This window comes from Salmo salar, unplaced genomic scaffold (genome assembly GCF_905237065.1).
Source record: "Salmo salar unplaced genomic scaffold, Ssal_v3.1, whole genome shotgun sequence".
Classification (NCBI taxonomy): domain Eukaryota; kingdom Metazoa; phylum Chordata; class Actinopteri; order Salmoniformes; family Salmonidae; genus Salmo; species Salmo salar.
The window spans coordinates 12,501-36,318 of NW_025549165.1; the positions used below are offsets into that span (position 1 = coordinate 12,501).

The following is a 23,818-nucleotide window of genomic DNA, read 5'->3' on the forward strand; positions in this document are numbered from 1 at the left end:
TCCCCTCTTTCTGACACTCTTTTATCCAGTGAGTCCAGTCGTTAGGGGGTGGAGGGTTGGGTGTTTGGTGAGGGGTCAGGAGGGGTAGAGGGAGGGTGTAGGGAGGGAGGGACGGGGAGGGGTGGAGGAAGGGAGGGAGGGGTGGAGGAAGGGAGTGAGGGAGGGGTGTAGGGAGGGAGGAGGGGTGGAGGGAGGGAGGGTTGGGTGTCTATTCCCTTCTGTGGGATAGGTTCCTGTAACTGCATGACGCCAGTGTTCTTAAATGACACCATTGTTGTTAAATGACACCATTGTTGTTGAATGAAACATGTAACGTAATGACACCATTGTTGTTAAATGACACCATTGTTGTTACATGACACCATTGTTGTTAAATGACACCATTGTTGTTAAATGAAACATGTAACTTAATGACACCATTGTTGTTACATGACACCATTGTTGTTGAATGAAACATGTAACTTAATGACACCATTGTTGAATGAAACATGTAACTTAATGACACCATTGTTGTTAAATGAAACATGTAACTTAATGACACCATTGTTGTTAAATGAAACATGTAACTTAATGACACCATTGTTGTTAAATGAAACATGTAACTTAATGACACCATTGTTGTTAAATGACACCATTGTTGTTAAATGAAACATGTAACTTAATGACACCATTGTTGTTAAATGACACCATTGTTGTTAAATTTAAGTGGGACTACAGTATCACATGACCTAATCAAATGACGTAGGTGGGAGATATATTTTAGCCACAGACCGTCCCACTCGTGCACGCCTCACCATTGCTGCGTTGTGAAATATACCGTATGAATATGGAATGGTAAATACTCTGTTTTTATACTGGCTGCGTTGCCAGGTTGGGGGGTTCAGGTTGGCTAACACTGTGACCAGGGTTCCCCTTAAGGGGGGGGGTTGACAAAACACAACACTCTCTCTCTCCACACACACACACACACACACACACACACACACACACACACACACACACACACATATAAACGGCTAACAGGGTGGCCGATGGAACACACACATACAGCTCTCCGTCCGTCCCAATTTCCCTTCAGCTGAAGGTTGCATTTCTCTCTTGTCCTCAATTTTTCTCTCTCTTTCCCTCTCTTCTCACCTCTCTTTCCCTCTCTTCTCACCTCTCTTTCCCTCTCTTCTCACCTCTCTTTCCCTCTCTTCTCACCTCTCTTTCCCTCTCTTCTCACCTCTCCCTCTTCTCACCTCTCTTTCCCTCTCTTCTCACCTCTTTCCCTCTCTTCTCACCTCTCCCTCTCTTCTCACCTCTCCCTCCCTTTCTTCTCACCTCTCCCTCCCTTTCTTCTCACCTCTCTTTCCCTCTCTTCTCACCTCTCTTCTCACCTCTCTTTCCCTCTCTTCTCACCTCTCTTTCCCTCTCTTCTCTTCTCACCTCTCCCTCTCTTCTCACCTCTCTTTCCCTCTCTTCTCACCTCTCTTTCCCTCTCTTCTCACCTCTCTTTCCCTCTCTTCTCACCTCTCTTCTCACCTCTCTTTCCCTCTCTTCTCACCTCTCTTTCCCTCTCTTCTCTTCTCACCTCTCCCTCTCTTCTCACCTGTCTTTCCCTCTCTTCTCACCTGTCTTTCCCTCTCTTCTCACCTCTTTCCCTCTCTTCTCACCTCTCTTTCCCTCTCTTCTCACCTCTCTTCTCACCGCTCTTTCCCTCTCTTCTCACCTCTCTTTCCCTCTCTTCTCTTCTCACCTCTCCCTCTCTTCTCACATCTCTTTCCCTCTCTTCTCACCTCTCTTTCCCTCTCTTCTCACCTCTCTTTCCCTCTCTTCTCACCTCTCTTCTCACCTCTCTTTCCCTCTCTTCTCACCTGTCTTTCCCTCTCTTCTCACCTCTTCCCCTCTCTTCTCACCTCTCCCTCTCTTCTCACCTCTTTCCCTCTCTTCTCACCTCTCTTTCCCACTCTTCTCTCTTTCACTTTGTTTCCCACTCTCTCTCAATTCAATTCAATGGGCTTTATTGGCATGGGAAACATCTCTCACTCATTCTGCCCTCTTGTGAGTGGGCTCCTCTCTCTCTAGAATGTGACCCACTTATCTATGATAATCATTCTTTGTTTCTCTCTTTCTCTTTGTCTCTCCCTCTCTCTCTCTCTGCCTGTCTCTCTCTCTCCCTATCTCTCTCTCTCTCTCTCTCTGCCTATCTCTCCCTCCCTCTCTCTCTCTCTGCCTGTCTCTCTCTCTCCTCTCTCTCTCTCTCTCTGCCTATCTCTCCCTCCCTCTCTCTCTCTCTCTGCCTGTCTCTCTCTCTCCCTCTCCCTCTCTCTCTCTCTCCCTCTCTCTCTCTCTCTCTGCCTGTCTCTCTCTCTCCCTCTCTCACTCTCTCTCTGCCTATCTCTCTCTCTCCCTCTCTCTCTCTCTCTGCCTGTCTCTCTCTCTCTCTCTTTCAGAGGGTTCTGTCTATCCTAGGCCAGAGGGTGTCTATGCACTACAGTGACCCTAAACCGCGCGCCAATGAGGACTGGCTCTGTAACAAGGTACAACAGCTAACAACCTCGCTGTGTGTGTGTGTGTTCTCATCTCGTTCTCCTTTCTCACTGCTCTCTGTTGCTGTTCTAACAGTGTGGGGTTCAGAACTTCAAGAGGAGAGAGAAGTGCTTTAAATGTGGTGTTCCCAAATCAGGTAAACATGTGATACGGTGAAGCTAAACCCTACGATAAACATAGACAGATGTGTTTTCCACTGGGATATCCGACCGTGTGTTTGTTACCTTTAGAGGCAGAGCTGAAACTGCCCCAGCTGAGGGAGTTACCTCTGGGTGTGCATCAGAAGGATGGCTTACTGCCCCTCCCTGCCCTCTACCAGCCAGCTGCTACCAACTCTACTGCCGTCACCACTCCCAGGGCCGGGGCTGGGGGAGCTGACACCCAGCAGGCTGAGGTGGCCAACGACAGTAAGTCTCTCTCTCTCTCTCTCTCTCTCTCTCTCTCTCTCTCTCTCTCTCTCTCTCTCTCTCTCTCTCTCTCTCTCTCTCTCTCTCTCTCTCTCTCGCTCTCTGTTTCTCTCTCTCTCCCTCTCTCTCTCACTCTCTCTCTCCTCTCTCCCTCTCTCTCTCTCTCTGTTTCGCTCTCTCTCTCACTCTCTCTCTCTCTCTCTCTCCTCTCTCTCTCTCTCTGTCTCTCTCTCTCTCTCTCTCTCTCTCTCTCTCTCTCTCTCTCTCTCTCTCTCTCTCTCTCTCTCTCTCCACTCTCTCTCTCTCTCTCGCTCTCTGTTTCTCTCTCTCTCCCTCTCTCTCTCACTCTCTCTCTCTCCTCTCTCCCTCTCTCTCTCTCTCTGTTTCGCTCTCTCTCTCACTCTCTCTCTCCTCTCTCTCTCCTCTCTCCCCTCTCTCTCTGTCTCTCTCTCTCTCTCTCTCTCTCTCTCTCTCTCTCTCTCTCTCTCTCTCTCTCTCTCTCTCTCTCTCTCTCTCTCTCTCTCTCTCTCTCTCTCTCTCTCTCTCTCTACTCTCTCTCTCTCTCGCTCTCTGTTTCTCTCTCTCTCCCTCTCTCTCTCACTCTCTCTCTCTCTCCTCTCTCCCCTCTCTCTCTCTCTCTGTTTCTCTCTCTCTCTCTGTTTCGCTCTCTCTCTCACTCTCTCTCTCCTCTCTCTCTCCTCTCTCCCCTCTCTCTCTGTCTCTCTCTCTCTCGTCAATTTAAATGATCTCTCTCTCTCTCTGTCTCTCTCTCTCTCTCTCTCTCGTCAATTTAAATTTAAGGGGCTTTATTGGCATGGGAAACATATGTTTACATTGCCAAAGCAAGTGAAATAGATAAACAATAACAAATTTACAGTAAATATTACACTCACAAAAATTCCAAAATAATAAAGACATTTCAAATGCCATATTATGTGTACAGTTAAAGTAGGAAGTTTACATACACTTAGGTTGGAGTCATTAAAACTCGTTTTTCAACCACTCCACAAATTTCTTGTTAAACAAACTATAGTTTTGGCAAGTCGGTTAGGACATCTACTTTGTGCATGACACAAGTCATTTTTCCAACAATTGTTTACAGACAGATTATTTCACTTATAATTCACTGTATCACAATTCCTGTGGGTCAGAAGTTTACATACACTAAGTTGACTGTGCCTTTAAACCGCTTGGAAAATTCCAGAAAATGATGTCATGGCTTTAGAAGCTTCTGATAGGCTAATTGATATCATTTGAGTCAATTGGAGGTGTACCTGTGGATGTATTTCAAGGCCTACCTTCAAACTCAGTGCCTCTTTGTGGACTACAGGAAAAGGAGGACCGAGCACGCCCCCATTCTCATCGACAGGGCTGTAGTGGAGCAGGTTGAGAGCTTCAAGTTCCTTGGTGTCCACATCACCAACAAACTAACATGGTCCAAACACACCAAGACAGTCGTGAAGAGGGGCACGACAAAGCCTATTCCCCCTTCAGGAGACTGAAAAGATTTGGCATGGGTCCTGAGATCCTCAAAAGGTTCTACAGCTGCACCATCGAGAGCATCCTGACTGGTTGCATCACTGCCTGGTATGGCAACTGCTCGGCCTCCGACCGCAAGGCACTACAGAGGGTAGTGCGAACGGCCCAGTACATCACTGGGGCTAAGCTTCCTGCCATCCAGGACCTCTATACCAGGCGGTGTCAGAGGAAGGCCCTAAAAATTGTCAAAGACTCCAGCCACCCCAGTCATAGACTGTTCTCTACTACTGCATGGCAAGCGGTACCGGAGCACCAAGTCTAGGACCAAAAGGATTCTCAACAGTTTTTACCCCCAAGACATAAGACTCCTGAACAGGTAATCAAATGGCTACCTGGACTATTTACATTGTGTGTGTCCCCCCCCCCCACTTTTACGCTGCTGCTACTCTCTGTTCATCATATATGCATAGTCACTTTAACCATATCTACATGTACATACTACCTCAATCAGCCTGACTAACCGGTGTCTGTATATAGCCTCTCTACTGTATATAGCCTCTCTACTGTATATAGCCTCTCTACTGTATATAGCCTCTCTTCTGTATATAGCCTCTCTACTGTATATAGCCTCTCTACTGTATATAGCCTCTCTACTGTATATAGCCTCACTACTGTATATAACCTCTCTACTGTATATAACCTCTCTACTGTATATAGCCTCTCTACTGTATATAGCCTCACTACTGTATATAGCCTCTCTACTGTATATAACCTCTCTACTGTATATAGCCTCTCTACTGTATATAACCTCTCTACTGTATATAGCCTCTCTACTGTATATAACCTCTCTACTGTATATAGCCTCTCTACTGTATATAGCCTCTCTACTGTATATAGCCTCACTACTGTATATAGCCTCTCTACTGTATATAGCCTCTCTACTGTATATAACCTCTCTACTGTATATAGCCTCTACTGTATATAACCTCTCTACTGTATATAGCCTCTCTACTGTATATAGCCTCACTACTGTATATAGCCTCACTACTGTATATAGCCTCACTACTGTATATAGCCTCTCTACTGTATATAGCCTCTCTACTGTATATAGAATCTCTACTGTATATAGCCTCACTACTGTATATAGCCTGTCTTTCTACTGTTGTTTTATTTCTTTACTTACATATTGTTCACCTAATACCTTGCACTATTGGTTAGAGCCTGTAAGTAAGCATTTCACTGTGAGGTCTACACCTGTTGTATTCAGCATTTCACTGTGAGGTCTACTACACCTGTTGTATTCAGCATTTCACTGTGAGGTCTACTACACCTGTTGTATTCAGCATTTCACTGTGAGGTCTACTACACCTGTTGTATTCAGCATTTCACTGTAAGGTCTACTACACCTGTTGTATTCAGCATTTCACTGTGAGGTCTACTACACCTGTTGTATTCAGCATTTCACTGTGAGGTCTACACCTGTTGTATTCAGCATTTCACTGTGAGGTCTACTACACCTGTTGTATTCAGCATTTCACTGTGAGGTCTACTACACCTGTTGTATTCAGCATTTCACTGTGAGGTCTACACCTGTTGTATTCAGCATTTCACTGTGAGGTCTACTACACCTGTTGTATTCAGCATTTCACTGTAAGGTCTACTACACCTGTTGTATTCAGCATTTCACTGTGAGGTCTACTACACCTGTTGTATTCAGCATTTCACTGTGAGGTCTACTACACCTGTTGTATTCAGCATTTCACTGTAAGGTCCACTACACCTGTTGTATTCAGCATTTCACTGTGAGGTCTACTACACCTGTTGTATTCAGCATTTCACTGTGAGGTCTACTACACCTGTTGTATTCAGCATTTCACTGTGAGGTCTACTACACCTGTTGTATTCAGCATTTCACTGTGAGGTCTACTACACCTGTTGTATTCAGCATTTCACTGTAAGGTCCACTACACCTGTTGTATTCAGCATTTCACTGTGAGGTCTACTACACCTGTTGTATTCAGCATTTCACTGTAAGGTCCACTACACCTGTTGTATTCAGCATTTCACTGTGAGGTCTACTACACCTGTTGTATTCAGCATTTCACTGTGAGGTCTACTACACCTGTTGTATTCAGCATTTCACTGTGAGGTCTACTACACCTGTTGTATTCAGCATTTCACTGTGAGGTCTACTACACCTGTTGTATTCAGCATTTCACTGTGAGGTCTACTACACCTGTTGTATTCGGCGCACGTGACAAATAAACTTTGATTTGATCTTTGCTTGACATCATGGGAAAATCAAAAGAAATCAGCCAAGACCTCAGAAAATAAATTGTGGACCTCGACAAGTCTGGTTCATCCTTGGGAGCAATTTCCAAACGCCTGAAGGTACCACGTTCATCTGTACAAACAATAGTACGCAAGTATAAACACCATGGGACCACGCAGCCGTCATACCGCTCAGGAAGGAGACGCGTTCTGTCTCCTAGAGATTAACGTACTTTGGTGTGAAAAGCGCAAATCAATCCCAGAACAACAGCAAAGGACCTTGTGAAGATGCTGGAGGAAACAGGTACAAAAGTATCTATATCCACAGTAAAACGAGTCCTATATAACCTGAAAGGCCGCTCAGCAAGGAAGAAGCCACTGCTCCAAAACCGCCATAAAAAAGCCAGACTACGGTTTGCAACTGCACATGGAGACAAAGATCGTACTTTTTGGAGAAATGTCCTCTGGTCTGATGAAACAAAAATAGAACTGTTTGGCAATGATGACCTCGGGCCCAGAAACTAGAATATGCATATTATTAGTAGATTTGGATAGAAAACACTCTGAAGTTTGTAAAACTGTTTAAATGATGTCTGTGAGTATAACAGAACTCATATGGCAGGCAAAAACCTGAGAAAAATCCAACCAGGAAGTTGAAAATCTGAGGCTGTAGTTTTTTTAAATTAATTCCCTTTCCAAACTACAGTGACTTAGGGGTCATTTTGCACTTCCTAAGGCTTCCACTAGATGTCAACAGTCTTTAGAAAGTTGTTTGAGGCTTCTATGGTGAATTTTGAGGGAATAACAGCCGGTTCAAGCAGTGGACTGTCTGACGTCATGTAGTTACTTCATGCGCGTTCACGCATGGCTAGCATTTGTTATTTTTCTTCTGTAATGAATACGCTATTGTCCGGTTGGAATATTATCGATTATTTATGTTAAAAACACCCTAAGGATTGATTGTAAACATCGTTTGACATGGCTTTTCTTGTTTTTCTTTCACTGTAAAGCCTTTTTGAAATCGGACAATGTGGTTGCATTAAGGAGAAGTGTATCTTTAAAATGGTGTAAAATAGTCGTATGTTTGAGAAATTTGAATTATGAGGTTTTGAATTTGCCGCCTTGCTATTTCACTGGCTATTGGGAGTGTGTCCCGCAGGTGGGACGGTCACGTCCCACATACCCAAGAGAGGTTAACTGTCATACACAGCGCCTTCAGAAAGTATTCACACCCCTTGTCTTTTTACACATTTTGTTTTATTTTAGCCTGAATTTAAAATGGGTGAAATGTAGATGTTTTTGTCTCTGGTCTACACACAATATTCCATAATGTCAAAGTGGAATTATGTTTTTAGATTAATTTATTTTTACAAATTAATAAAAAATAAAAAAAGCTGACATGTTTTGAGTCAATAAGTATTCAACCCCTTTGTTATGGCAAGCCTACCTTGGCCTAAAGTTCAGGCGTAAAACTTTGCTTAACCATTCATGTAATAAGTTGCGTGGACTCTGTGTGCAATAACAGTGTTTATTAACATGATTTTTTAATGACCACCTCATCTCTGTACCCCACACATACAATTATCTGGAAGTTCCCTCAGTTGATCAGTGAATTTCAAACACAGATTCAACCACAAAAACCAGGGAGGTTTTCCAATGTCTCGCAAAGAAGGGCACCTATTGGTAGATGGGTAAAAATCTGACATTGAATATCCCTTTGAGGATGGTGAAGTTATTAATTACACTTTGGATGGTGTATCAATACACCCAGTCACTACAAAGATACAGGCGTCCTTCCTAACTCAGTTGCTGGAGAGGAAGGAAACCGCTCTGGGATTTCACCATGAGGCCAATGGTGACTTTAAAACAGTTACAGAGTTTAATGGCTGTGATAGGAGAGAACTGAGGATGGATCAACAACTTTGTAGTTACTCCACAATACTAACCTAAATGACAGAGTGAAAAGAAGGAAGCCTCTCCAGAATAACAAATATTCCAAAACATGCATCCTGTTCGCAATAAGGCACTAAAGTAATACTGCAAAAAATTATGTAAAGCAATTAATTTTTTCTCCTGAATAAAAAGTTGTATGTTTAGGGCAAATCCAATACAACACATCGCTGAGTACCACTCTCCATATTTTCAAGCATAGTGGTGGCTGCATCATGTTATGGGTATGCTTGTAATCGTTAAAGACTGGGGAGTTTTTCAGGATAAAAAAAGGAATGGAGCTAAGCTAAAAATCCTAGAGGAAAACCTGGTTCAGTCTGCTTTCCACCAGACACTGGGAGATGAATTCACCTTTCAGCAGGACAATAACCTACAACACAAGGCCCAATCTACACTGGAGTTGCTAACCAAGAAGTCAGTAAATGTTCCTGAGTGACCAAGTTACAGTTTTGACATAAATCCATTTGAAAATCTATGGCAAGACCTGAAAATGTTTGTCTAGCAATGATCAACAACCAATTTAACAGAGCTTTAACAATTTTAAAAGGAATAATGTTGTGCAAATGTTGCACAATCCAGGTGTGGAAAGCTCTTAAAGACTTACCCAGAAAGACTCACGGCTATAATCGCTGTCAAAGGTGCTTCTACAAAGTATTGACTCAGGGGTGTGAATACTTATGTAAATTAGATATTTCTGAATTTCATTTTTCAATAAATTTGCTCAAATTTCTAAAAACATGTTTTCACTTTGTCATTATTGTGTGTAGATTGGGTGAGACTTTTTTATTGTTTTAATCCATTTGGAATGTAGGCTTTAACACGACAAAATGTGGAATAAAGTCGAGGGATGTGAATACTGTCTGAAGGCGCTGTACCTGTCTCTTTCCTTTACCTTCTCTCCCCCCTCGCTCTCAACCAATCTCTCCAGACTCCGTCCTGTTTGCTGCGCTGTCTCCTAATGTTCTCTCTCTCTCTACCCCCCCATCCCGCCCTTCATCTCTCTTCTCTCCAGCTCTGATCCTGAGGAACCTGGGTCCCCATACCTCCCTGGAGTCCATCCTGTCTACTCTGGCTCCCTTCGCTACTCTGTCGCCTTCTAATGTTCGACTGATCAAAGACAAACAGACACAACTCAACCGTGGCTTCGCTTTCCTACAGCTGTCTACTATAGTGGTGAGGAGATACCTACAGCTGTCTACTATAGTGGTGAGGAGATACCCGCTGTAGTGGTGAGGAGATACCCACTGTAGTGGTGAGGAGATACCTACAGCTGTCTACTATAGTGGTGAGGAGATACCTACAGCTGTCTACTATAGTGGTGAGGAGATACCTACAGCTGTCTACTATAGTGGTGAGGAGATACCTGCTGTAGTGGTGAGGAGATACCTGCTGTAGTGGTGAGGAGATACCTACAGCTGTCTACTATAGTGGTGAGGAGATACCTACAGCTGTCTACTATAGTGGTGAGGAGATACCTACTGTAGTGGTGAGGAGATACCTACAGCTGTCTACTATAGTGGTGAGGAGATACCTACAGCTGTCTACTATAGTGGTGAGGAGATACCTGCAGCTGTCTACTATAGTGGTGAGGAGATACCTACAGCTGTCTACTATAGTGGTGAGGAGATACCTGCAGCTGTCTACTATAGTGGTGAGGAGATACCTACAGCTGTCTACTATAGTGGTGAGGAGATACCTGCTGTAGTGGTGAGGAGATACCTGCTGTAGTGGTGAGGAGATACCTACAGCTGTGGTGAGGAGATACCTACAGCTGTCTACTGTAGTGGTGAGGAGATACCTGCTGTAGTGGTGAGGAGATACCTACAGCTGTGGTGAGGAGATACCTACAGCTGTCTACTGTAGTGGTGAGGAGATACCTACAGCTGTGGTGAGGAGATACCTACAGCTGTCTACTGTAGTGGTGAGGAGATACCTGCTGTAGTGGTGAGGAGATACCTACTGTAGTGGTGAGGAGATACCTACAGCTGTGGTGAGGAGATACCTACAGCTGTCTACTATAGTGGTGAGGAGATACCTACTGTAGTGGTGAGGAGATACCTACAGCTGTAGTGGTGAGGAGATACCTACTGTAGTGGTGGGGAGATACCTACTGTAGTGGTGAGGAGATACCTACAGCTGTCTACTATAGTGGTGAGGAGATACCTACAGCTGTCTACTATAGTGGTGAGGAGATACCTACTGTAGTGGTGAGGAGATACCTACAGATGTCTACTATAGTGGTGAGGAGATACCTACAGCTGTAGTGGTGAGGAGATACCTACTGTAGTGGTGAGGAGATACCTACTGTAGTGGTGAGGAGATACCTACTGTAGTGGTGAGGAGATACCTACAGCTGTCTACTATAGTGGTGAGGAGATACCCACTGTAGTGGTGAGGAGGTACCTACTGTAGTGGTGAGGAGATACCTACAGATGTCTACTATAGTGGTGAGGAGATACCTACAGCTGTAGTGGTGAGGAGATACCTACTGTAGTGGTGAGGAGATACCTACAGCTGTCTACTATAGTGGTGAGGAGAAACCTACAGCTGTCTACTATAGTGGTGGGGAGATACCTACTGTAGTGGTGAGGAGATACCTACTGTAGTGGTGAGGAGATACCTACAGCTGTCTACTGTAGTGGTGGGGAGATACCTACTGTAGTGATGAGGAGATACCTACTGTAGTGGTGAGGAGATACCTACAGCTGTCTACTGTAGTGGTGAGGAGATACCTACTGTAGTGGTGAGGAGATACCTACTGTAGTGGTGAGGAGATACCTACAGATGTCTACTATAGTGGTGAGGAGATACCTACTGTAGTGGTGAGGAGATACCTACTGCAGTGGTGAGGAGATACCTACAGCTGTCTACTATAGTGGTGAGGAGATACCTACAGCTGTAGTGGTGAGGAGATACCTACAGCTGTAGTGGTGAGGAGATACCTACAGCTGTAGTGGTGAGGAGATACCTACTATAGTGGTGAGGAGATACCTACAGCTGTCTACTATAGTGGTGAGGAGATACCTACAGCTGTAGTGGTGAGGAGATACCTACAGATGTCTACTATAGTGGTGAGGAGATACCTACTATAGTGGTGAGGAGATACCTACAGCTGTCTACTGTAGTGGTGAGGAGATACCTGCAGTTGTCTACTGTAGTGGTGAGGAGATACCTACAGCTGTCTACTATAGTGGTGAGGAGATACCTGCAGTTGTCTACTGTAGTGGTGAGGAGATACCTACAGCTGTCTACTATAGTGGTGAGGAGATACCTACTGTAGTGGTGAGGAGATACCTACAGCTGTCTACTGTAGTGGTGAGGAGATACCTACAGCTGTAGTGGTGAGGAGATACCTACAGCTGTCTACTGTAGTGGTGAGGAGATACCTACAGCTGTCTACTGTAGTGGTGAGGAGATACCTACAGCTGTCTGCTGTAGTGGTGAGGAGATACCTACAGCTGTAGTGGTGAGGAGATACCTACAGCTGTAGTGGTGAGGAGATACCTACAGCTGTAGTGGTGAGGAGATACCTGCAGTTGTCTACTGTAGTGGTGAGGAGATACCTACAGCTGTCTACTGTAGTGGTGAGGAGATACCTACAGCTGTCTACTGTAGTGGTGAGGAGATACCTACAGCTGTAGTGGTGAGGAGATACCTACAGCTGTCTACTGTAGTGGTGAGGAGAAACCTACAGCTGTAGTGGTGAGGAGATACCTACTATAGTGGTGAGGAGATACCTACAGCTGTCTACTGTAGTGGTGGGGAGATACCTACAGCTGTGGTGAGGAGATACCTACAGCTGTCTACTGTAGTGGTGGGGAGATACCTACAGCTGTCTACTGTAGTGGTGAGGAGATACCTACAGCTGTAGTGGTGAGGAGATACCTACAGCTGTAGTGGTGAGGAGATACCTACAGCTGTAGTGGTGAGGAGATACCTGCAGCTGTATTCTCAGAGCTGTGTGTGTGCGGGTGTTGCAGGAAGCATCTCAGCTTCTCCAGATCCTCCAGGCCTTACAGCCAGCTCTCTCTATAGATGGGAAGGCCATCGCTGTGGAGTTCGCCAAGGGATCCAAACGGTACACACACACACACACACACACACACACACACACACACACACACACACACACACACACACACACACACACACACACACGTCATGTTCTTCTATCCTCGTGGGGACCTAAAATGTATTTCCATTCAAAGTCCTATTTTCCCGTAACCCTAACTGTAACCCTAAGCTTAAAATAGTCTTTGTCCTCATTGTTCTCCACCATGGATAATTTCCCTTGTTTTATTATCCTTGTGGGGAATTTTAGGATAGAATGACCAACAGATGCATTCAGAAAGTATTCATACACCTTGACACATCCCAGAAAGACAGTATAAAAACATGTTTTTATACATTTTATTGAAAATTAAATACATAAATATCTCATTTACATATACGTTTCCACACCCCTGAGTCAATATTTTGTAGAAGCACTTTTTTGGCGGCGATTACAGCCGTGTGTCTTTCTGGTTAAGTCTATCATGCTGACCAGACCGTCTCCGCGCGTGCCTCCTCTCGCGTTATCGTGCGTTATCGTGCGCACGTTGGTTTTGTCTATCGCCACCACAGGTGTTCATGAGACGCAGGTTAGAAATACAAAAACTGACTGTGAACCAACTAGTGTTACGTTCCCCAGCAAGAAAACCAAAAATGGCGCTCAAACAGAAGGGTGAACTGACATAGAATCACTTACCAACAACCAAAACGGAAGGGGTTCTGAAAGACACTCATGGGGGGGATGGGGGGGGGGTGTCCACTGAAAGTTCATTAGCAACAACAACTGGGACCTTTAAGACACCCACCATGAACGCCCACTAAATTTGCCCAAGAAGAGACAAAGAAAAAGAGAATCCCACACCAACCATAAAGACAGGAAGCAAACCAAAAAGGCGGAGCAAAAATGAAACCAGGGAAATCAGATAAAGGATTGTTCGTCTAGAAATCAAAATAGGGCGTGCCAACTAAAGAGTTTAACCCTCCACGTCTATCAAAACAGCTGGAGCACCTGGGCCAGCCACTCTTAAATATCACCTGGGGCCAGCCACTCTTAAATATCACCTGGGGCCAGCCACTCTTAAATATCACCTGGGGCAAGCCACTCTTAAATATCACATGGGGCCAGCCACTCTTAAATATCACCTGGGGCCAGCCACTCTTAAATATCACCTGGGGCCAGCCACTCTTAAATATCACCTGGGGCCAGCCACTCTTAAATATCACCTGGGGCCAGCCACTCTTAAATATCACCTGGGGCCAGCCACTCTTAAATATCACCTGGGGCCAGCCACTCTTAAATATCACCTGGGGCCAGCCACTCTTAAATATCACCTGGGGCCAGCCACTCTTAAATATCACCTGGGGCAAGCCACTCTTAAATATCACCTGGGGCCAGCCACTCTTAAATATCACCTGGGGCCAGCCACTCTTAAATATCACCTGGGGCAAGCCACTCTTAAATATCACCTGGGGCCAGCCACTCTTAAATATCACCTGGGGCCAGCCACTCTTAAATATCACCTGGGGCCAGCCACTCTTAAATATCAACTGGGGCCAGCCACTCTTAAATATCAACTGGGGCCAGCCACTCTTAAATATCACCTGGGGCCAGCCACTCTTAAATATCACCTGGGGCCAGCCACTCTTAAATATCAACTGGGGCCAGCCACTCTTAAATATCACCTGGGGCCAGCCACTCTTAAATATCACCTGGGGCCAGCCACTCTTAAATATCACCTGGGGCCAGCCACTCTTAAATATCACCTGGGGCCAGCCACTCTTAAATATCACCTGGGGCCAGCCACTCTTAAATATCACCTGGGGCCAGCCACTCTTAAATATCACCTGGGGCCAGCCACTCTTAAATATCACCTGGGGCCAGCCACTCTTAAATATCACCTGGGGCCAGCCACTCTTAAATATCACCTGGGGCCAGCCACTCTTAAATATCACCTGGGGCCAGCCACTCTTAAATATCACCTGGGGCCAGCCACTCTTAAATATCACCTGGGGCCAGCCACTCTTAAATATCACCTGGGGCCAGCCACTCTTAAATATCACCTGGGGCCAGCCACTCTTAAATATCACCTGGGGCCAGCCACTCTTAAATATCACCTGGGGCCAGCCACTCTTAAATATCACCTGGGGCCAGCCACTCTTAAATATCACCTGGGGCCAGCCACTCTTAAATATCACCTGGGGCCAGCCACTCTTAAATATCACCTGGGGCCAGCCACTCTTAAATATCACCTGGGGCCAGCCACTCTTAAATATCACCTGGGCCAGCCACTCTTAAATATCACCTGGGGCCAGCCACTCTTAAATATCACCTGGGGCCAGCCACTCTTAAATATCACCTGGGGCCAGCCACTCTTAAATATCACCTGGGGCCAGCCACTCTTAAATATCACCTGGGGCCAGCCACTCTTAAATATCACCTGGGGCCAGCCACTCTTAAATATCACCTGGGGCCAGCCACTCTTAAATATCACCTGGGGCCAGCCACTCTTAAATATCACCTGGGGCCAGCCACTCTTAAATATCACCTGGGGCCAGCACAGGCGAAACACAGACTAACGAGGTGACACCAATCGGTGAGTCTTACGTGCTAACGAGCTATACGTGCTAAAGTCCAACCTCAAAACATAAATGGAAAAACCTGTAACACCTTCTGTTAGCGGTTTACTCACCACCGCACCAACAGAAAACACCTCCCATTGTACAACTTTAGAAACCTAAATGCGTCCGAACTTAAATGCGTCTGTTTACTGGCTGTAAACAATGAAATATACAGTACCATTCAAAAGTTTGGACACACCTACTCATTCAAGGGTTTTTCTTAGTGTTCATTTGTAACCGATTCAGGAAACTAGGCGTATGTCGCAAGTCACGACTTCACATGAGAGCCTTTTAGACAAAAAAAAAATGTTTTTTTTGGGGGGCAGAAATACCTTCTGGAACATGTGAACTTTCATGTGCCTTAATATCAAACTTGTATGCCGTCTGTAAATACGAATAAATTTGTTAAATTACGAGCCTAGTTGGTTTAGCCACAGGGAAAAAGTCAGCAACCTTCCCGCTAGCAATGATTGGCTGAGATAATAAGTGGGCTAGACATGCCGAGAGATGAGTTTGGATTGGTCTACTGTGTTGCGTCTTGTGTCTATAAAATTAGCTGCTCGTTATGCGTAAATAATCCTTTCTACTGCAGTTTTTTTTTACTAAAGATATAATGTTAGCCATTGAGAACTGCAAATATGTTGTTGCTACTGCTCTCAATAACATTGCTGCCCTGAATTTATCAGGCGCTATCGACAAAAGGTCAGTGGGAAAATGTCGTGATGGACTACTTTCTGCATGACGCTCGTGCCATGCAATGCTGACTCTCTCTCACTCTGAAAATAACACATTTTGAAATCAGTGGAACACAACGGACCGAACAAGCTGTGCAAACTAAACAGAAACGACACAGGATGTCTGATAAAAATGGGTTGCAGTTTTCCGTGAAGCTTTCATCCATGTATACAGGTAAGAGTCTAGCTACAGATTCAGATATTATATGTTTCTAATGTTGTCAGAAAAGTTGTTTTCATTCCAAGTTAAAACTTGCTGTTAGCTAGCCAGCTGGAGTTCGATGGCTGGCTTTCTAACTAACATTGAATAACTAACGTTATTTAGTTTGCTATGACAATCGGTTTGTATTGCTAGTAACGTTACTCTATGGATTGGGATTATAGTTCATTTTTTAGCTAGCTAACGTTTAGCTAGCTAAACAAAAGACCCAAAGTTAAAGCTTGCTTAAAAAAAAAAAGATAAAGCTTCCTGTTAGCTAGCCAACGTTAGCTGAGGTTAGGTGGCTGGCTTGCTAGCTAACATTAACTAATGTGTGTGTAACGTTTGTGATTTTGTTTTCTCAGAATGACATTTCGCATAGCTAGTTATGGCTTAATGTTAGCTAGCTAACATTGAACTTATTGGTTAACTTTAGCTAGCTGTGACAATCGGTTTGTATTGCTAGTGAAAGCTTGCTGTTAGCTAGCCAGCTGACATTAGAAGGCTGGCTAGCTAGCTAACATTACCTGTATGAACTGTGTGTAGTGACGTTATCTCAGAATGCCATTTCGCATCTATTGTATAATAATGCAAAAATATTTGTATCTGGAATTTGTCTTTCAGCATCAATCAGCAGAACACTCCTGACTCTAATCCACCAGTCGTCAAAAAGAGAGCTGGCCCAAGCAAGCAAAGGCAGCAGCCCAGTCATCTTCATGCACCATTTCTTCACCAACTACGGAGTTGTGGAAACACGTGTGGACCTGAATTGTGATAACTGCAGTGGCCAAAACAAGAACAAGTTTGTGCTCTGGTATTGTACCTGGTGGACCATGCACAAGCTGCACTACAGTCTGGACCTTCACTTCCTGATCACAGGCCACTCCAAGTTTGCCCCCTGACTGGTGCTTCGTTCTCATCAAGCAGTGCTTCAGAAAGACCAGAGTGAACACTATGTCTGATATTGCTGGTGTTGTGAAGGACAGCACTGTAACAGGGGTCCACATCCCACAGCTGGTTGGACTGGAGGATGGTACGGTGCTGGTGGAAAGCTATGGCTGGCAACAACACCTGACTCCGTACTTCAGGCCGCTGCCACAGATCAAGCATTACCAGCACTTCAGGTAAAAAAAAATAATATTTTCATTGTATGAGGTTATTCCTCTTATCTAAACTTGGGAGGTGAATTGATGTTATGCAGGGTTGTAATGTCTTGTCTATTTTATTTGTTATTTCCTGTTTTACAGTTTCGATGCTCTGGAGCCTGGTGTTGTCGCCAAGGAGAGTTCGGACTGTCGGGACCAGGTTTCAGCTGCTGAGCAACGCTGACATCCTTCCTCCTATAGACGGTCTGCCTGTACAAGCACCACCTGGACTGGACACAGCGAGACAAACTATATTTTTGAGAAGATCAGGGAGTTTGTGACGAGTCATCAGCACTATCTGCAGATGAACTTGGTACCTTCAGACGTTTGGAAATTGCTTCAAAGGATGAACCAGATTTGTGGAGGTCTACAAATTTTGTTTCTGAGGTCTTGGCTGATTTCTTTTGATTTTCCCATGATGTCAAGCAAAGAGGCACTGAGTTTGAAGGTAGACCTTGAAATACAATTGTTGGAAAAATTACTTGTGTCATGCACAAAGTAGATGTCCTAACCAACTTGCAAAAACGACATTTTGTTAACAAGAAATTTGTGGAGTGGTTGTATACAGTTGAAGTTGGAAGTTTACATACACTAAGTTGACTGTGCCCTTAAACAGCTTGGAAAATTCCAGAAAATTATGTCATGGCTTTAGAAGCTTCTTCATTGACCTCATCCCGTCAGTAGAGGATGCCTGGTTATTCTTTAAAAGTGCCTTCCTCACCATCTTAAATAAGCCCCTTTAAGGACTTTGTTGTCCTTAAGCCATTTTGCCACAACTCTGGAAGTATGCTTGGGGTCATTGTCCATTTGGAAGACCGATTTGCGACCAAGCTTTAACTTCCTGACTGATGTCTTGAGATGTTGCTTCAATATATCCGCATAATTTTCCGTCCTCATGATGCCATCTATTTTGTGAAGTGCACCAGTCCCTCCTGCAGCAAAGCACCCCCACAACATGATGCTGCCACCCCCGCGCGCTTCACGGATGGGATGGTGTTCTTCGGCTTGCAAGCCTCCCCCCTTTTTCCTCCAAACATAACAATGGTCATTATGGCCAAACAGTTCTATTTTTGTTTCATCAGACCAGAGGACATTTCTCCAAAAAGTACGATCTTTTTCCCCATGTGCAGTTGAAAACCATAGTCTGGCTTTTTTATGGCGGTTTTGGAGCAGTGGCTTCTTCCTTGCTGAGCGGCCTTTCAGGTTATATAGGACTCGTTTTACTGTGGATATAGATACTTTTGTACCTGTTTCCTCCAGCATCTTCACAAGGTCCTTTGCTTTTGTTCTGGGATTAATTTGTACTTTTCGCACCAAAGTGCGTTCATCTCTAGGAGACAGAACATGTCTCCTTCCTGAGCAGTATGACGGCTGCGTGGTCCCATGGTGTTTATACTTGCGTACTATTGTTTGTACAGATGAACGTGGTACCTTCAGGTGTTTGGAAATTGCTCCCAATGGTGAACCAGACTTGTGGAGGTCTACAATTGTTTTTCTGAGGTCTTGGCTGATTTATTTTGATTTCTCCATGATGTCAAGCAAAGAGGCACTACGTTTGAAGGTAGGCATTGAAATACATCCACAGGTACACCTCCAATTAACTCAAATTATGTCAATTAGCCAATCAGAAGCTTCTAAAGCCATGACATCATTCTCTGGAATTGTCCAAGCTGTTTAAAGGCACAGTCAACTTAGTGTATGTAAACTTCTGACCCACTGGAATTGTGATACAGTGAATTATAAGTGAAATAATCTGTCTGTAAATAATTGTTGGAAAAATGACTTGTGTCATGCACAAAGTAGATGTCCTAACTGACTTGCCAAAACTATAGTTTGTTAACAAGAAATTTGTGGAGTGGTTGAAAAACAAGTTTTAATGATTCCAACATAAGTGTATGTAAACTTCCGACTTCAACTGTCTACCCAAAACGTTTGACCCAAGTTAAACAATTTAAAGGCAATGCTACCAAATACTAATTGAGTGTATGTAAACTTCTGACCCACTGGGAATGTGATGAAAGAAATAAAAGCTGAAATAAATCATTCTCTCTACTATTATTCTGAGATTTCACATTTTTAAAATAAAGTGGTGATCCTAACTGACCTAAGACAGGGCATTTTTACTAGGATTAAAAGTCAGGAATTGTGAAAAAGTGAGTTTAAATGTATTTGGCTAAGGCGTATGTAAACTTCGACTTCAACTGTAAATTATCAAGCATTTCACACATATTATCCAGATACTGACTGTTAGCACTTAGTGGTCTATAGCAGCTTCCCACCAGAATGGGCTTTAGGTGAGGCAGATGAACCTGTAGCCATATTACTTCAACAGTATTTAACATGAGATCCTCTCTAATCTTTACAGGAATGTGATTCTGAATATAAAAGAGCAACGCCTCCACCATTGGCATTTCTGTATTTTCTGTAAATGTTATAACCATGTATTGCTACCACTGTATAATCAAAGGTAATGTTAATGTGGGCTATTTTTTTTTTTTTACACTTTTCTGGGATACTTGATAGTTTTTATTGCTTTACTGGGAAGGTTAGCAGAAGTAGACATGCTCATGTTATTTATATTGGAGCTGATAGTGCAGGGTGAGCTGCACACAGTGCAATTCCTACTAGGGTACACTGCCTCAGTGGTAACAGCATAAATCTGGTTCATAGACACATGATTACTGCATACAATAGCTGTAGGATCAACAGTGGCATACAGAGGCAGTTAGAGGGACTACATTTGGTTGCTTATATTGTGTCTAACAACACCCCTGCGATATTGTACATTTTGCTGCAGCACTACAACAACTTCAGTAATACAATGGTAGGGATTATCTGAGCTGGACTTGGATTATTGATAAGTCATCGTCTCAACGGAGCCTTGAAGTGCATAGACAGAGAGAGTCCAGGAGCCAAGAGGATTCGGATGGACTCCGTCATTCCTGTAGAGCATCTTCTGTTTCCAGAAGGTGTCAAAGTTATCTATAAAAGTTATTCCAACAGAACTACTGTAATATTTTAGCCAGGTGTGTAATGCCAGTAGCCTGCTGAATCTTTCCCACCCGTGGTCCAACGATGGTACCGGACCTGAAATTATAGTCCGCTTTTTGGAATCATTCAGTACTAGAATCATTTTTTTTTTTTAAATCTATTTTCGGGAAGTTCTGAGCTAGCTCTCCTAATGTGGTTTGACCCCACATGGACTACGACAGCGGTCGTAGAACGATCGGAAGCAGCCTTGTAATGTCCTGTACTCGTGCTCCAGGATAGCACAGAGTTATTGCCCCAGGAAACATTACATTTACATTTTAGTCATTTAGCAGACGCTCTTATCCAGAGCGACTTACAGTAGTGAATGCATACATTTCATACCATACATTTTTTTCCTTTTTTTTTTTCCTGTGCTGGTCCCCCGTGGGAATCAAACCCACAACCCTGGCGTTGCAAACACCATGCTCTACCAACTGAGCCACAGGGAAGGCAAGAAACATGATGTTTCTTGCCATAGAACTGCCGATGACAACAGCTGGTGCAATGACTGAGGAGATCCAGGTGTTCTTTCACCTCGAGCGGTTTCGCAAACCCCTCGAAAGACCAAAGGGTGGTGGGGCCCGATGGACCCGAGCCAGCTGTAGTATTCATTGTGGATGATGAATGGGCCAGGGTCCTAGACAACCTCACGGTCTAATGAGGGGGAGAGCGCTGAAGATCTGAACCCGAGGTAGAAGCCACCGGAGAAGGAGACAGAACAGAGGACGAAGGCGCAGGTACCTCCGGATCTGATCTGTTTCTAGTCTGTGTCCGGTACAGGTTTAACATCTCCAAGGAGGCCCCCGTTGTCAGAGGATCTCTGTCAAAGTAACCCACATAAACTTCATCAAACTCCTCTGGACATTTCTCAGCAAAAAAAATGGGGGAGAGGGAAACATATTTACTCTGTTCCACAACCAGCTGCTTCCTAGGTATCGGAGTGTCAATTGTAGGAACCTCTCTTCCTTCAGCGGTCCTACAAACTAACTCACCTTTGTGATTTTCAATGGAGAGGTCAACTCAGGATGGGTTAGCGAAATCAGAATCACACAAATGTCTCGAAACGATCGACTATGGTCGACCCTAACTCTGCATGTCTATGGGGTGTCCTCTACCACCCGTAGGACTCTAACCCTAACTCTGCAGGTCTATGGGATGTCCTCTACCACCCGTAGGACTCTAACCCTTACTCTGCATGTCTATGGGGTGTCCTCTACCACCCGTAGGACTCTAACCCTAACTCTGCATGTCTATGGGATGTCCTCTACCACCCGTAGGACTCTAACCCTAACTCTGCATGTCTATGGGATGTCCTCTACCACCCGTAGGACTCTAACCCTAACTCTGCATGTCTATGGGATGTCCTCTACCACCCGTAGGACTCTAACCCTAACTCTGCATGTCTATGGGGTGTCCTCTACCACCCGTAGGACTCTTCATCCTCCTCCATCAAAACAGTATAGACTAACTCTACAGTATAGACTAACTCTGCAGTATAGACTAACTCTACAGTATAGACTAACTCTACAGTATAGACTAACTCTGCAGTATAGACTAACTCTGCAGTATAGACTAACTCTGCAGTATAGACTAACTCTACAGTATAGACTAACTCTACAGTATAGCAGTATAGACTAACTCTACAATATAGACTAACTCTACAGTATAGACTAACTCTACAGTATAGCAGTATAGACTAACTCTACAATATAGACTAACTCTACAGTATAGACTAACTCTGCAGTATAGACTAACTCTACAGTATAGACTAACTCTACAGTATAGACTAACTCTACAGTATAGCATTATAGACTAACTCTACAGTATAGACTAACTCTGCAGTATAGACTAACTCTACAGTATAGACTAACTCTGCAGTATAGCAGTATAGACTAACTCTACAGTATAGACTAACTCTACAGTATAGACTAACTCTACAGTATAGCAGTATAGACTAACTCTACAGTATAGCAGTATAGACTAACTCTACAGTATAGACTAACTCTACAGTATAGACTAACTCTACAGTATAGACTAACTCTACAGTATAGCAGTATAGACTAACTCTACAGTATAGACTAACTCTACAGTATAGACTAACTCTACAGTATAGCAGTATAGGCTAACTCTACAGTATAGCAGTATAGACTAACTCTGCAGTATAGACTAACTCTACAGTATAGACTAACTCTACAGTATAGACTAACTCTACAGTATAGACTAACTCTACAGTATAGACTAACTCTGCAGTATAGCAGTATAGACTAACTCTACAGTATAGACTAACTCTGCAGTATAGACTAACTCTACAGTATAGACTAACTCTACAGTATAGACTAACTCTGCAGTATAGCAGTATAGACTAACTCTACAGTATAGACTAACTCTGCAGTATAGACTAACTCTACAGTATAGACTAACTCTACAGTATAGACTAACTCTGCAGTATAGCAGTATAGACTAACTCTGCAGTATAGCAGTATAGACTAACTCTGCAGTATAGACTAACTCTACAATATAGACTAACTCTGCAGTATAGACTAACTCTGCAGTATAGACTAACTCTACAGTATAGACTAACTCTACAGTATAGACTAACTCTGCAGTATAGACTAACTCTACAGTAAAGACTAACTCTACAGTATAGACTAACTCTACAGTATAGCAGTATAGACTAACTCTGCAGTATAGACTAACTTTACAGTATAGACTAACTCTGCAGTATAGCAGTATAGACTAACTCTACAGTATAGACTAACTCTACAGTATAGCAGTATAGACTAACTCTACAGTATAGCAGTATAGACTAACTCTGCAGTATAGACTAACTCTGCAGTATAGACTAACTCTACAATATAGACTAACTCTGCAATATAGACTAACTCTGCAGTATAGCAGTATAGACTAACTCTACAGTATAGCAGTATAGACTAACTCTACAGTATAGCAGTATAGACTAACTCTACAATATAGACTAACTCTACAATATAGACTAACTCTGCAATATAGACTAACTCTACAGTATAGCAGTATAGACTAACTCTACAGTATAGCAGTATAGACTAACTCTGCAGTATAGCAGTATAGACTAACTCTACAGTATAGACTAACTCTGCAGTATAGACTAACTCTGCAGTATAGACTAACTCTACAATATAGACTAACTCTGCAGTATAGACTAACTCTACAGTATAGACTAACTCTGCAGTATAGCAGTATAGACTAACTCTACAATATAGACTAACTCTGCAGTATAGACTAACTCTACAGTATAGACTAACTCTACATTATAGACTAACTCTACAGTATAGCAGTATAGACTAACTCTGCAGTATAGCAGTATAGACTAACTCTACAGTATAGACTAACTCTACAATATAGACTAACTCTTGACTACTGCTT

At 43.7% G+C, this 23,818-nt stretch overlaps 1 protein-coding gene across 1 annotated transcript in view; it reads left to right on the top strand.

Annotated features, from left to right (window-relative positions):
• The window catches only part of LOC106591492 (RNA-binding protein 10), a gene marked incomplete at its 5' end in the record, with an annotated part of 72,562 nt that overhangs the window by 8,213 nt on the left and 40,531 nt on the right, over window positions 1-23,818 (top strand). The window contains 5 exon segments of the mRNA XM_045713068.1: window positions 2,436-2,522; window positions 2,608-2,668; window positions 2,763-2,939; window positions 9,652-9,812; window positions 12,620-12,717. Coding sequence (XP_045569024.1) covers window positions 2,436-2,522; window positions 2,608-2,668; window positions 2,763-2,939; window positions 9,652-9,812; window positions 12,620-12,717 — 584 coding nt within the window.